The sequence below is a fragment of the Numenius arquata genome, chromosome 7 (assembly GCF_964106895.1).
Source record: "Numenius arquata chromosome 7, bNumArq3.hap1.1, whole genome shotgun sequence".
In the NCBI taxonomy this organism is placed as follows: domain Eukaryota; kingdom Metazoa; phylum Chordata; class Aves; order Charadriiformes; family Scolopacidae; genus Numenius; species Numenius arquata.
This window is the reverse complement of record NC_133582.1, coordinates 43,048,310-43,063,264: the sequence shown is the minus strand read 5'-3', so window position 1 is coordinate 43,063,264 and position 14,955 is coordinate 43,048,310. Positions and strand designations below refer to the sequence as shown.

Here is a 14,955-nt window from a genome sequence, read left to right as displayed (position 1 = left end):
CACTCTCCATGTCTCTGACAAAGATGTTAAACAGCACTGGTCCCAGGACTGACCCTTGAGGAATGCCACTTGTCACTGACTTCCACTTGGACATTGAGCCGTTGACCGCAACCCTTTGAGTGCGGCCATCCAGCCAATTCCTTATCCACTGAGTGGTCCATCCATCAAATCCATGCCTTTCCAATTTTAAGACCAGGATGTCATGTGGGACAGTGTCAAATACTTTGCATAAGTGCAGGTAAATAAGGTCTGTTGCTCTCCCCTAATCCACCAACACTGTAGCACCATTGTAGGAGGCCACCAGATTTGTCAGCATGACTTGCCCTTGGTGAAGCCATGTTGGCTGTCACCAATCACCTTCTTATTTTCCATGTGCCTTAGCACAGATTCCAGGAGGATCCACTCCATGATCTTGCCAGGCACAGAGGTGAGACTGACTGGCCTGTAGTTCTCCAGGTCTTCCTTTTTTTCCCTTTTTGAATATGGGGGTTATGTTTCCCCTTTTCCAGCCAGTGGGAACTTCACCAGACTGCCACGACTTTTCAAATAGAATGGAAAGAGGCTTAGCAGCTTCATTCGCCAGCTCCCTCAGGGCCCTTGGATGGATTTCATCAGGTCCCATGGTTTTATGTACCTTCAAGTTCCTTAGATGGTCTCAAACCTGATCTTCTCCTGTAGCGGGCAGTACTTCATTCTCATAGCCCCTGTTTTTGCCTTCTGCAACTTGGGCGGTGTGGTTAGAGCCTCTGTCAGTGCAGACCAAGGCGAAAAAGTCATTCAGTACCTCAGCCTTTTCCATATCCTGGGTGACCAGGTCTCCTCTTTCCTTCCGGAGAGGGCCCACATCTTCCCTAGTCATGCCTTTACCTCTGACATACTTCTAGAATTTTTTCTTGTTGTCCTTGATGTCTCTGGCCAGATTTAATTCTGTCTGGGCTTTAGTAACCTAGTCTGGTTCCTGGCCACTCGGACAGTTTCTCTGTATTCCTCCCAGTCTACCTGCCCTTGCTTCCACCCACCAAAAAGCCTCCTTTTTGCTTTTGAGCTTGTCCAGGAGCTCATTGTTCATCCATGTGGGCCTCCTGGCTTTTTTGGCTGGCTTCTTCTGTGGGATGTACCACTCCTGAGCTTGGAGGAGGTCATCCTTGAATTCTAACCAGCTTTCTTGGGTGCTCTCCCCTCCAGTACTCCATGTTGCCCTGCCAAGCAGGTCCCTCGAGAGGCCAAAGTCTGCTCTCCTCAAGTCCAGGGTAGTGAGCTTGCTGCGTGCCCTCCTTGCTGCTTTAAGGATCTTGAATTCTACCATATCATCATCACTACAGCGAAGGCCACTCTTGAGCTTGATTACTTACTTCTTCCTGCAAACATACTTTTCTGACTGACTGCCTTTTTGTCTTCTAAATGCATCCTTTTAAATTGCAATGCATCTTGTATTCTGATTCAGGGTGTGCATAAGTGAGTACCTCACTGGTGGTATTATTGGGCAACTTGGCTGGCAGAAACTTTCTCCACCTTTGCTATACTAATGGAATCATACTTTGACGGTGAAAGAAATAATACATTTTTATAGGTAGCACAATGATAAGCTTGGTTTTGGCTATTTGAGTTCATTTTCTTGTCCTCATGAGGCTACACAGTACAGGTTGGTTTTATATTTATCTTGATGCCTATTTCCTTTATAGGAGTTATTATGCTGGTTGGCTGGTTGCAAGGAAAGCATATCCTTGATATGTTCACAATTGGTGTGAGGTAAGATTTTTGTTTTTAAATAGTGTAGATCCTTCATTGCAGCAAATTATCTGAAAGCTAGTGACATATAATATGCTTGCTCTGCTTTTAAGTTCACATAAGTAATTCACAATGAAAATAGACTTTGTGCTGTAAAAAGTCAAATTCATAGTAATTTTTAATGATACGGTATGTTCTTGCTGCTCTTTTAAACTGTGCATTTATGTGATGATTTCTGGGTGTATTGTGGAACATCTGCAAACAGACAATAGAATGGTACAATTAGCATTTTCATCACTTAGTAAATAAAGTAAATGTAATTTTATAAGCGGCATCAGACAAAACCAGGTTACTGCAAGCCGCCTGTAATGTAGCTCATTAGCTCATTTTCTAGCATATTATGGAAACTTCATTCCAGGGTGTTGTCTGCTGAGAATAACACTGAATTTAGATGATCTAACTGTACTCTTAGAAAAGTAGCTGAGTTGCTAATTACATGGACAGTGCATAAGGCAGAAGTGTTTGTTTAAATGACAGGATCAGACTCTGGAGATTTACCCTTTTGGAGAGGGGCGGGGAAAAAAACCACCAGGACCTGCATCTTTGAGCATTGTGTAATGAGTTATTGTGATCTTGTTTACACTGTTATCAGCTTTTTTTATTTGTTTGTTTTTAAATGACCTTCTGTTCCATTTCTGCACTTATCTTGCTGCCACATCATGATCTGCAAGTGACAGCTGTGGATCAGTGGTCACCTGAAGTGGTGGCATTTCCCAATTCTGTTTAGTGCTGACTACACTTACTGTTCACAGTCTGGGCTGCTTTGCACGGCACTAATTAGTGGTTTGTGTAGGCCAAACAGATGTACAATTGATTTCTCTCTCTCTCCCCCCAACTTTTCTCCATACTTTTGCATAAGTAATGAGTAGAAATGTCTAGGTTGCTGCGTTTCGTTACTGCCTTCAGTGTGTATCTTATCGTGAATGATGTACAACTGGAGTCAAATGGCAGCTGCTTCCTTTCAATGTTAACCTCAGTGAACAAGACAGACACAGAAACAATGTTCTGAAGTGTAAATGCATCATTGCTATGTATTCATGTATGACATTCTAAGACAAGATTTGTATATTTGCTTTCATTACAGTTTGGCTGTAGCTGCAATCCCTGAAGGACTCCCAATTGTGGTAACAGTGACACTGGCCCTTGGTGTGATGAGAATGGTGAAGAAACGGGCTATTGTAAAAAAACTGCCTATTGTTGAAACTTTAGGTATGACTAGGCTAACTTAGAGATAGTATTTTGGTATAAATGTTAGGAAATCAGCACAAATATTGATGACTAGTGATTTAAATAAAGCAGATATTCTTATTTTGCTACCAATGTGGTGGTATCTCTAAAACATTTCTAAATTGAATGCATTATACACAGAGTTAGAATTCAGGTATGTTTTTGTGGGCCCTCTACCCTTCTCTTTTTTTTTTTTTTTTTTTAACTGAAATAAACAGTCTGTCAGCATGTTACACTAGCAATATTCTAAACTGCATGAGTGATTGGATGTATGAAGTACCCTTTATACTTGTTTGCTGTAAGATGCTCTTGTTAAATAAGACTCGTAAATATTTTTTAAACTAAATCTTTGGTGTAAATTTAGGACTGAGACAGTTGGAAACAAACCCAAATTTGAATATTAGAAGAGGCTTTATAATCATAATTATTATTAATAATAATGTAGTCACTTTCAGGATGTTATGCTGCTATCCTATTAAAACTTAAAATCGTCTAAAAACATTAAAGCTTAAAAACATTTTGTATGCAGTTTCAGTCATGAAACGTGAAGCACAGGACATGGAAACGAAATAGAAATGCTGAGTTAAATAATTGTGCTGCATTTGAATTTATTTTTGCATTTGAAGATTGGAAATATTTTTCCTGATGCCTCTAGCAGAGTTTCATTAGTGTTGTGAGGTTTTTTGTTGCTTTTGCAATTCCTGCTATCGTGTCCAAAAATGTCAAATACTGCAACACTCTTTCAAAATACTATTTTCCTGAGTTAAAAAGACCTATACAAATTTCACATTTCTGTAATCTTTTCAATTTTATTAAAATTTGCTGGTTTAGTAGTAAGTCACACTTGTGTGTGCTACTGTTAGGTGTTGAGCTTTTTGATAAGTAAGAATGACTGCTGTACAGCTTTCCTCCTAACCAGGAGTTGCAATTGCAATTTCAGTAGTTTGAGATACAGCAGAATAAAATCCAAGAGAGGTAGTGAACGGAAGTATTTCAGACAAGTTGTGAATTTGGGATTTGAATTGCTTTTTTTATTTATTGGACAAACTTGCAAAGAACCTTGTAAAGCTATTCATTAATAGTTGAAAATTGTCTATGAAAAAACAAAATGGGATTTAACAAAGCTGCAGTATTTCTCAAAATTTGTCTTGAATACTTTGTTCTTGTTAGTTACTCGCATTGTTCTAAACAAGCATTGTCTTATAAACGTTAATTGATTATTTCAGGTTGTTGCAATGTAATTTGTTCAGATAAAACTGGAACTCTAACAAAGAATGAAATGACTGTTACTCATATTTTTACTTCAGATGGGCAGCATGCCGAGGTATGTAGTGAGACTGTTAGACTTTAATTTTTCTTTTTACTTCATTGTGTGTATCAGCTGAAACACACTTCAGTATACTGCAGGTAAAGCATCAGTTAAAGCACAAATTTGTTGCACCAATTCCTGTTCCTCAACTTCCAGCTAATTCTGTTCTTCTGTTCATTTAGTATTGCAGCCTTTGAGCTGTGCTATCCAAGCCTTCTTTGGTCACAGAAGAATTTTTTTGTATAATCTGTTACGTTCTTAAATCTCTTGGTGGCTGTAGGTCACAATATAAGACAGATGCTGAGATGCAGTACAAAAACAAGTTGAGAGATTGTATTTTTCCTCAGTACAGAAAGTTGAGGCTATTTTCCTGTTGCAGGTGCATAAAATAAAATCTGCATGTTACAAATGTTAAAAATAGGGACATCCAGCTTTTGGCTGAAAGACTATGTAAATACACAAAAGAGAAGGAAAAGCAGGAAGGTGTGGAACTAATGTGGTTTCATGGGAGTGTTTTAAACAAGTTCTTAAATTCTCAAACTCTTCTTGATCAAGGTTTTTTTTCCCATTACAGTTAACAGAGGGTCTTGTCATTGACTTTTGTAAGCATAAATACTGGCGTTTTTTCTTATTATTTCCTGTAATTGCCTGTGTTTGCTTATATATCCTTGTATTTATTTTTCTATTCTTAGAATTCTATAGGAATACTGTAATTGCTTTTTCTTTACTACTAGCACAATTTGTTTACACCTGGGTCAAATCAGCTCCTTTTTCCCAGTTCAAAGAGAACTTGAAATGGCTGTAAAATATATTAGCTGTTAATGCTGTGGACATGAAGACATTTTAGAATCCTAATGGGATGCCTGGTCTTTATGCAGTAAAAATACAATTTTACTGTTCTTAACGCTTCTCTGAGGTGTCAGCTGAGAGGCTGTTCAAATATGTTTTGGTTTTGTTTTTTTTTTTTCCTTCTTACTGGATAAAAGTAGGACTCTGCTCTGTACTTCCATTCCCCTACAAGGGGTATGCATTATTAACTAGTATAAAGACAAATAGGAGGGAAGAAAGCAAAAGAAAGAAGAAAAAAAGAAAGCATGCCTAATACTGTAAGGAAACAACATATACTGCATTTATTTATGCTATGGAATAAAATTGCTACTTAAATTAGTCTCTAATATATTTCGTTGAACTCACTTGCCCTCACGTTTTAATTCCTTTCTGCTACATTAGAAGCTGAGTAGGAGAATCCATTCACACTGGGTAAAATCAGTCATTACCAATGACCTTTTTTACATTTTCTGTAGTTTATAATGAAAAGATGAGATTAAACCAGTTTCTGAACCTGGTGAACGTTACATTGCATTCTGCCTTTGGCTGTTTGTTGTGCAGGTTACTGGAGTAGGTTATAACAGGTTTGGAGAAGTGATGCTTGATGGTGAAGTAATTCATGGTTATAACAACCCATCCATTAGCAAAATTGTTGAGGTAAGATCTTGGCACAGAGAGGTGAGTTTTAATTGATGATGTAGCACAAGAGCTTTGTATGGCATTTACTTTGTGTTCTGTTTTCTCCCCTTTCCTTCCTCCTCTTACAGGCCGGTTGTGTGTGCAATGATGCTTTGATTAGAAACAACACATTAATGGGGAAGCCAACAGAAGGGGCTTTAATCGCGCTTGCTATGAAGGTGTGTACTTGATGGTGCTTTTTGGATTCATGGCAGGTGGGAAGTGTGTAGAAATAAGGGGGTTTTTGTTCATCTCATTTTCTTCTCCTCTGGGGCTCCTAGATTTGTATGGCAACTGCTCATCTCCTGTGTTTCTTAGTTGTTGGAAATTGTTGGGCATTATTGAAAGATGAGACAAAACTATTTAGAACTGAAGTAAAATCTTTATTTCCATCTTTTTGCACTTAGCACTGTTATTTTACCTGCCACAAACTAATTTACCTGTTGAATATTGATTGTGCTGTCTCTTTCCCAGTTCTCATTGGAAGCAGTAAAAAGTTGGTAACTGATGTATTGGTGACTGCACCATTTATAGTGCCCTTTAAGTGCGGGGCACAGGTTGTTCGAATTGTGGACGCTGTGGTTAAATGTTTTGGTTTTTTCTATAATGTTATGACACCCATTTCAGCTACTGAGAAATGTGGCGAGGCCTCTTAGCACTTGATTTTTTTTTCTGTGTTGGTGAATAAACTCAAAAACATTGGAAGATGAATGCATTACATTCTTTCCCTGTGTAACTGAGGCACGAGATAGATGTGTGTTCTTGCTGAGACCCATTCCAAGTCCCCAGTCGTTGACTGGAAAGGATCAGAGTGACATTATTTTGGCATGAGTCCACAGAAACTGAGAAGAACAGGAGTCTTTCACATCTGTTGGTGAAAAGGGAGGTAGTGAAGGAGTTGTGAAGTTCTGTAAGTACTGAGAATGGCTCATGGCAGGCTGCCGCTTCTGCACCTTTAATCATTGCTTTTTCTTAGACTTGATTGAGGGTAGAGCATGGAATGCTGTGAGTAGCATCGGTGTTGGGGAAAGAACGGCATTCAGAATGAAATGCATTTTGTCTGGAATCTTCATGGTTAGTTTCAGATTAAATGTTTTGGTGATTCTGATCACTTAAAAAGAAGTAATATCAGGTTGGATCATTCAAACTTAAAATTACTTTGTCGAGGCCTTGTGTTATAATTTTGTAGGCCCTTCTAGCAGAGAAATTACATAGATTTTTAAAAAAATAAAAAAAAAAGGCTTTGGGGCTTTAGACGTGTTTTTGTTTTAGCTACATCGCTAGCCGTTGCCAGACTTGTGTTTGTGGATGGTTATAATCTACAAAGTATTTGAAGATCCTTGGATCAAAAATAGTATAGTGTTAAAATGGTCTGACTTAAACTGAAGCCTGAGAAAAGCTTCCAGGGGGTTTCAGTGCTGGTTTGTCAGAAGTGTGTCTAAACTGAAACAGTGTGCTCAAAAGCAACTTTGGGGATGAAACTGGTTTTTAACAACGTAATAATTAACTAAAATGTCTCAACAAGTAAAGAAATTGCATAGCTGTTTGGAAAGAAGAGGTCGTGACATTGTAGTGATACTTCTGTTTTATACAGATGGGTTTAGATGGGCTCCAGGAAGACTACATAAGGAAGGCTGAATATCCCTTCAGCTCAGAACAAAAATGGATGGCTGTTAAATGTGTTCACAGAACACAGCAGGTAAGCTTCAATCACTATTTCCTTGTGCACTTGCTCTGTAGAACAGTTACCTACCTTGTTTAATATCCTCATTTTTCACTTCATAAGTTATGGCAGGCTCATAGTAGTGCACAGTCCTGGGAATATGGTTTGATAATAGATACAGTTTTATTTTCAAGCTCTGAAGTGCAGATTAAGAATCACAAAAAATTCTTTCCCTAAAAGGCACACTGGGAAATTATTTTAAGTGTTTTGGTATCTGAGACTTTGAATGTATACCTGGCTGTTTTTTCTTCCTTCTCTTCCCTCCTCAAATGCGTAAAGCAATTCTGCTGATATTCTGTTGTTTCAGTGCTACATAGTTACATAATGAATTAAGAGAAAGAAGATGCATTGATGTTCGATAGTAAAACTTCTTTTGTTTGAAAACACAGGTTTTCTGGTTTTGATGCAGACAGCGTGTTCCCCAGTGTTGATAGATTTTTATTGATGTCAACAGTGTCCTGGATTATCAATACAAACCATTCTTTAACCTCTTTTCCCATCTTCTGATGCTTTCACATACATATCTGCATTCATATTTCATTAGACCAATCTTGAATGTTTTTGTTACAAATAGACATAGTCACTGCTAGTCTGATAACTGGAGCCTTCTAAATAATATGTGCACCAACAGACCTTATCTTGGATTTACTAGATCCTAGTAAAATTTCCTAGTAATTCTGACCAAAAAAAGACTTACTGGTGGCGTTCAACTATCACAGTAAAATCTTTGCTTTAGAAAGAAAGCATTTGACTCCTTTTATCTACATGAATAATATAATTGTATAATCCTTGTCTTTATAAAGAGTAGTGAGGAGGAATTGCTGTAATGTTTTAATTCATGTAAAGATTTATTGTGTCTGTGTTTCGGTATCAGCACTCTTAAGATTGTTGAAAAAAATGGTAGCAGTTTTAAAGGGAGCATAAATTATTTGAAGGCTAAGAAAATGCAGCAGGATTAGAAACTTAGAGCTCTATCAGTTGAGCCTATCAGAAAGACTGAGGTAACTTGACTACTGTGCATAATACCTTCACAAGGAGAAAATAGATATATTTAAAAAGAGCTTTTTAGTTCAGCGGGGAAGAGAAGATGAGAATCAGTGATTGAAAATTCAGCTGAGGAAAGCAATTCTTAATGGAAAAGGCAGGAAGGGAAAGGATGAGTTGATTTAGCATTGGAGTTAAGTGTTCAAGGTAGGTGGTGTATTCTTGATCCTTTGATACCATCAAGGCTAGATGGCTATCTGGAAAATAGTAGAGTTGTTAGGCGTAGTACAAGGATGTAGGTGATGTTTAATGACTGTGCAGCTGGTCAAATGATGAGCTAAAGGTCTTTCAGGTCTAATGTTCTGTGTAGGGTTTTTCTGTCCTTTGTATTGCCTCTTCAGTCTATAAACTGTGACCCACAGTGTCTAATGTGTATGACGTCTACTGAAATGAGATACTGATTATTAGCTTAGTTCTTTTGACATTACCACTCTTGAACATACACTGTATAGAGATACTCAAAAGAACAGACTTCTGGGTTTAGAAGTTTAATTTTGATTTGCGTTATATTCTGAAGGCTCTTTAGAAAAGTATAGATATGCCATTCTTACGTGTGCATGTGTATGTACTTGTGTGTGTATATATTTATATATACATACACACATGTGCACACAACAATTCTTCTTCCTTTTAGGACAAACCTGAAGTTTGCTTTATGAAAGGTGCATATGAACAAGTCATTAGGTACTGCACATCATATAACTGTAAGGGGCAGACCCTACCTCTTGTTCAGCAGCAGAGAGAGCAGTATCAGCAAGAGAAGATATCTATGGGCTCTGCAGGACTTAGGGGTAAGGCTGTTTCAGTGTCTCAAAATAACCATTTTTTTAAAAAATGGCACTGCTTAAAAAAAACAACCAAACAATAAAAACCCCCAAACCACTAGGATTTGTTTTTTCAGTAAGTGCCACTGTGTTGCTTAGTTTTTCTTTAAAATGGGTTAGTGGAAAACAGGTGCTGTTGCCTAAGGCCTGTATAGTAACATGATTAAATTGCAAATGATGAGAAAAGAAAGGTGCTGCTGATTCCTGTCATCTCTTGCATGTGACCATAACTGAACAGTACATTGCTACCTGATAGCTCCCATATCTCATTATAGATATATGTGCACTTTTTAAAAATGTTAATGTGCTTATTTTTCTATTACTTTGGCTGCTGACACCTTTGAGTTAGGCTAGCACAACTGATTGCCGGTCAGACATGCCATTAGAATTATGTTTTATGTGAACAAACTGTGTAGATTTTTAAATATAACAAAGTATTTTTCACAAGATGAATGCTGGGAGGTGATTGTGGGCAAGCATTGTAAATGACTGGCTTTCTTTGGCCTCTCTAAAGAGACCTCTAGGCTTTTAAGTCCACAGCTTTTCAATGTGAAGGTATGGAAATGTGGAAATGGCTCAGGAAATTCCTAGGATGCAAATTATTAGAAACTGAGCGGATGTGCTAGGAATGCTATTTCTTTGTGCTGTTTTGTTCGGACAGTCATTCTTTGTGTCTGCTTCAGACCACTGTTAAACAAAAAACCTAAGGTAATGTTTTGAAAAAAAGTGAATTTGCTTTTCTCTTGCAACTCTAATGTCATTTAAATATATTTTAATTATGATTCCTACTGTAAAAGAGGTTCCAGAAAATACTCAGCATGTACTTAATGAAATCTGCCTTTCTAAAAGAAAAAAAAAAAAACAAAGCAGAAAATCAAAATAAGTTAACTGATCCTTCCTTTCATTTTCTTGCTTAAAAGACTATGCATGTGCAGAGAAACCACAAAGCTAGATGCTGTGCGCTTTACGCATCTGAGAACAAATAGGAAAGTTATATTTAAAACCTGGAATACATATATTTGGTAAAAAGACTCCTGTTTAGAGGAAAGGAATATACACAAGTAGGCTATTTTGAATAGTGAAGATAAGACATTGCTACCCTGGTTTAAAGTAAGAAAATTGCAATTTCCACCCTTTGCTTTATGCTGGCCCACTGGTTCAGTTTGGTCTCATTTCTTAACATCTTGCGATAAGTTAATTTCAAGTGGAATACTCAGATGAATGCAGCTTCTCAAAATGTTTTCAGCAATGAGGCCTTTGGTCAGTGTGCAGATAAATAGTTGTATGCCGTTAGTTTTCATTTTTGAAAACATATATTAGAAGTTGTTTTAAATGCTGATGTAAATGTTAATTTCAAATCTTTTTTTTTTTAATTGTCTCCTAAAAGTTCTAGCCTTAGCTTCCGGTCCTGAGTTAGGACAACTAACTTTTTTGGGGCTTGTGGGAATAATTGATCCTCCACGGACTGGTGTAAAAGAAGCTGTTACTACACTTATCACATCAGGAGTTGCAATAAAAATGATTACTGGAGATTCACAGGAGACTGCAGTGGCGATTGGTATGAGTAGTCCACTTCCTTTCATTTTTCACTTGTTTTCTGTTTTGGAAATGCTTACCTAATTGTTGTGAAATGTAGATATTAAGCCTTTAATGTTTATGAGTTCTGTGTGTTAGATATAACGCAGGGGGATGAGAAGAAAACCCAACAACCCTTGCCTGAAGTGATACTTTTGTTTCAGCTTAACTGTAGTTGTTTGAGTTTGGTTAATGTATGACTTGTGCTGTTTTAGACTATGCATTTTCTTACTGTGTTTTGTTATAACATATGCTAGTGTTCTGTACCACCCTCCCTACCCTCAGCTTTGGATGCCTGTCTTATGGCAACAAGAGAGAAACTAAAATAGCCAGTGACAATGAGCATTGGCACTTCAGTACTATCCAATACAGTTTTGTCCATTTTGACTAAGTTTGAAGTTTAAGTACTATTAATAAATATTTAAACAAATTACTTCTTTTTACAATATAATACATTAAAGTACAAGTACTTTGGCCAGAATATGAATTCTTTACATACAGAATGATGAAGAAAAAGTTGAATGTGCACATAAAAGGTACACCCCTAAATTAGCAGAACTTTCTCCAAGGCTTTTTTTACCTTGTTTCCTGCATGTCATTTTTCATTTTTGATTGTGTTATTTTTGAACTTTGAATTCTTTGGAAAGGACTGAGCTCTTGAGTGTGTATACCATCTGAATAGTATACCATCTGACACAATGAAGTACAGACCTTTAGACCTAAAAAGTCTGAGGAAATAAATATCTTGTTAGAATAGACTTTGTAGCATGTGTTTGTTGCTCAAGAGTTCAGGTAATTTACTCCAGTATACTGAATCAATGAGGTGTTAAGATGTTCTGCTCTAGGCATTTCAAATCTGAAATGCTACAGAAGACAGTAGGTTTTTAAAAAAATAATTGGGTACTTAATTTTTTAAGAGGGTAAATTATAATAATACCTTTTTTATTATTTATTTCCAGCTAGTCGACTAGGATTGTATTCCAAAAATTCACAGGCAATTTCTGGAGAAGAAATAGATGATTTGGATATTCAGCAGCTTTCTCAAATAACACCAAAGGTTTGTTTTGATACACTACTTACGGAAATGCAGTAAAGGATATATTTTATATTGAGAAATGCTTTTATCTGTGGAAAGCTAAAATGTAACTTCTGAGATACAAATAACATGGTTCTAATAGAAGCAGGTGGTACAGTAAATTGCCAGAGGCTTTTAGTACAGAAGCACAGAAGCTGTCCTTGATCAAACAAGTATCTTTTGGTTTGACATATGACCATACGAAAATTTATTTCTTTCAACTCACACAGTTACATTTTTAGGGAGTTTATTATTTTTGTCTCTTTTAACAATTCCATTTATTTTTTACCTTTCAATGCCTATATTGGAACTTTCATTTTGCCACCTCTCGCTTTCAGTGAGCATCATCACCTTTTTCTGTTGCTAGACCATTTTATTTCTTAGAGTAGCTCAGCTCATATATATAATTTTACAGTTTGCATGTTCAGACAGGCCATCCTTTTGTAATTTTTAAGAGGAGCTGACTGTATCTTGATTTTTAATCGATCTGAGGTCACTGGTTGAGAAGTTTGAAAGGATCTATTTATTAAATTACTGCTTAATACTTTTTAGTTATTAAATAACTAAATGTATTAGCCCATGCCAAAGTTGTAAATGCGAAGGCATAATCAAATGCAATTGAGGTTCAGGCTTGGCTGTGTTGGAAAATTGGTGCATCAAAATGCTGCTCTGGTTGCAAGAGACTGCAAAATTAGACTGCAGCATGCTTGAGTCTGATGTAAGCAAGCCAAAAGCCAATATTTACAATCAAGAAATGTGCATGTCAGCTTTGAGTCTTTCCTGGGTGACTCACAAGAAGAACCTTAGAAAAAAAAGAATTGTGTGGCAAATAGTAATTTTCGGTTTATTTGGTAATACTTGTTCTTAAGGGCTGTCCTTCTTAAATAAATGAAATAGCTACAAATTTACTTTTTGCATGTTTGACCTGAGACCCAATTCGTTTTCTAGGTGTTAATTTAAAATCTCATTAGGAATTAATTAAAATCAACCAATAGGATTGATATCTGCGTACGGTCTAAATTGTCTGTTGAGAAAACTCTTATCCAGCTTCTTAAAAAGGAAAAATAGATGTGAATGCTAACTGTATGGAGTTTATTGAAAACTAAATTCCATGTACTCAAATTTCAATTTACAGAGAAGATCAGAGACAGAAAAAAATGCTGAAAAATAATTTCTTCTAAGCTGGAATCTTTATTAATTAGCTTTAAAACTTCAATCTGTTACTGATATGCTACACAACTAGTAAAAGTTGAAATGTCCTGAGTAGCTTGCAACTAGTGCTGACAAGGCAAAAGGACATTATAGAGTCACCATGGCAATCGCCTACATTAATTTAGTCGGGAAGGCCAGCAACAAGCCATTATAACTCAGCTGCTTCACAATTTTGGAGGGTTTTTACATTGCATACTCTATCTTGAGAATTCTCTGGAATTAATGATTTCACTATTAAAAACACAGCTTACTGGTGCTTCAACTTTAGAGCTGACAAGAGTACAGTTGGCCTTTGATAATATTTTTAATCCTCTAGCTTTATAGAATCCAGCGCAATTCTTTACATTTCTCAATTTTTCACTAGTTCTTCATTGTGCTTTTAACAGGTTGCAGTGTTTTACAGAGCCAGTCCCCGACATAAATTAAAAATTATAAAGGTACGTCTTACTAAAGGCTCAAATGCTGGACTGTTGCTATGGGTACTGTTTGTGGTGTCTTTACTTAGATTATAGCATGGCACAATGTGTCAAGATGAAACCAGAAATGCTTTTGGTTTGAAAGTGAAGTGTATTTTAAAATATTACTTAGAAACATGCGTAGTGCCCACAAGGGATAGGCAGTTGCTGGTAGGCAACATCATGCTTTCTGCTGTATAGGAACCTGGGGGTTGGTTGAGATTTTGTGTCATGTTGCAGTTGAATTGACTAGGAGCTTGACAGAACCATCCTTCTGGTACTTCTCAGAACAGGATAAAAGGGCATGAATTTCAAACCATATCTGAAGTAATGCTTCCATTCAGAAGTTAACAAAAGAAGGTAGCAGAGAGATGTACTCAGTATAACAATTGGAACAATGAGAAAAGTAACAATAAGGCTAAGGAAGTGCAACATTGAGACAGTTGGAATATATTGAGATTTATAAGAGGGTGATAAATGTTAAAATACAGTCGTCTTTTTTTCTCTAGAGTGTTTTACTTTCTCTTAAAGGCAAAATTTATATACCCTAGCTTTAAAATTTAGGCTGTCTGACTATACAAACTGAAGTTTAACCTAAAATCTTGTGTAAAAATTCGTTACAACACAAACAGCTGCATTTTTTTTTTTTTTTTTTTTGATTTTACAGTGGAATGAGAAGAAGTTGGGGGGGAGGGTAGGGAGTGTCAACACCAACCTTGTATCTAGAATAAATTTTATAGGATGGGTTATTTCAGTCCCTGATTTAAGTTCTTTTCCCTTTTTTTAGTCCCTGCAAAATAATGGTGCAGTAGTAGCTATGACAGGAGATGGAGTGAATGATGCTGTTGCTCTGAAGGCTGCGGATATTGGTGTAGCAATGGGACAAACTGGAACAGATGTTTGTAAAGAGGCAGCAGATATGATCCTCGTGGATGACGATTTTCAGACAATAATGTAGGTGGCATTTATGTACATACCTTGTGCTATATAATTTTAATGAAATGTTGCCTGGGTTAAAACCGAAAAGTTCCCTGAATTTGTAAGTGTAGCAGCTGTTAATGAGTTCTTGGCTAAGTCAAGAGAATTATCTTTAGGGATATATCTATATCTTTACCTATATTATATTCTTAAAAGAAGAGCTAGGAAGATAATAGTACAAGGGACAACTAAGCATTTCTGTCTTTTTATGTATGTGAATAATAACATAAGAATGTATT

At 36.6% G+C, this 14,955-nt stretch overlaps 1 protein-coding gene across 4 annotated transcripts in view; it reads left to right on the top strand.

The window, feature by feature from the left end:
- Positions 1–14,955, top strand: part of ATP2C1 (ATPase secretory pathway Ca2+ transporting 1) — a 72,980-nt gene that overhangs the window by 45,549 nt on the left and 12,476 nt on the right. For all 4 annotated transcript variants that reach the window (XM_074150605.1, XM_074150604.1, XM_074150603.1 and 1 more), the window contains 11 exons: positions 1,683–1,749; positions 2,873–2,997; positions 4,242–4,339; positions 5,714–5,809; positions 5,920–6,009; positions 7,425–7,529; positions 9,232–9,388; positions 10,809–10,979; positions 11,956–12,053; positions 13,670–13,720; positions 14,526–14,692. In XM_074150605.1, the coding sequence (XP_074006706.1) occupies positions 1,683–1,749; positions 2,873–2,997; positions 4,242–4,339; positions 5,714–5,809; positions 5,920–6,009; positions 7,425–7,529; positions 9,232–9,388; positions 10,809–10,979; positions 11,956–12,053; positions 13,670–13,720; positions 14,526–14,692 (1,225 nt within the window). The remainder of the gene's footprint in view (positions 1–1,682; positions 1,750–2,872; positions 2,998–4,241; positions 4,340–5,713; positions 5,810–5,919; positions 6,010–7,424; positions 7,530–9,231; positions 9,389–10,808; positions 10,980–11,955; positions 12,054–13,669; positions 13,721–14,525; positions 14,693–14,955) is intronic.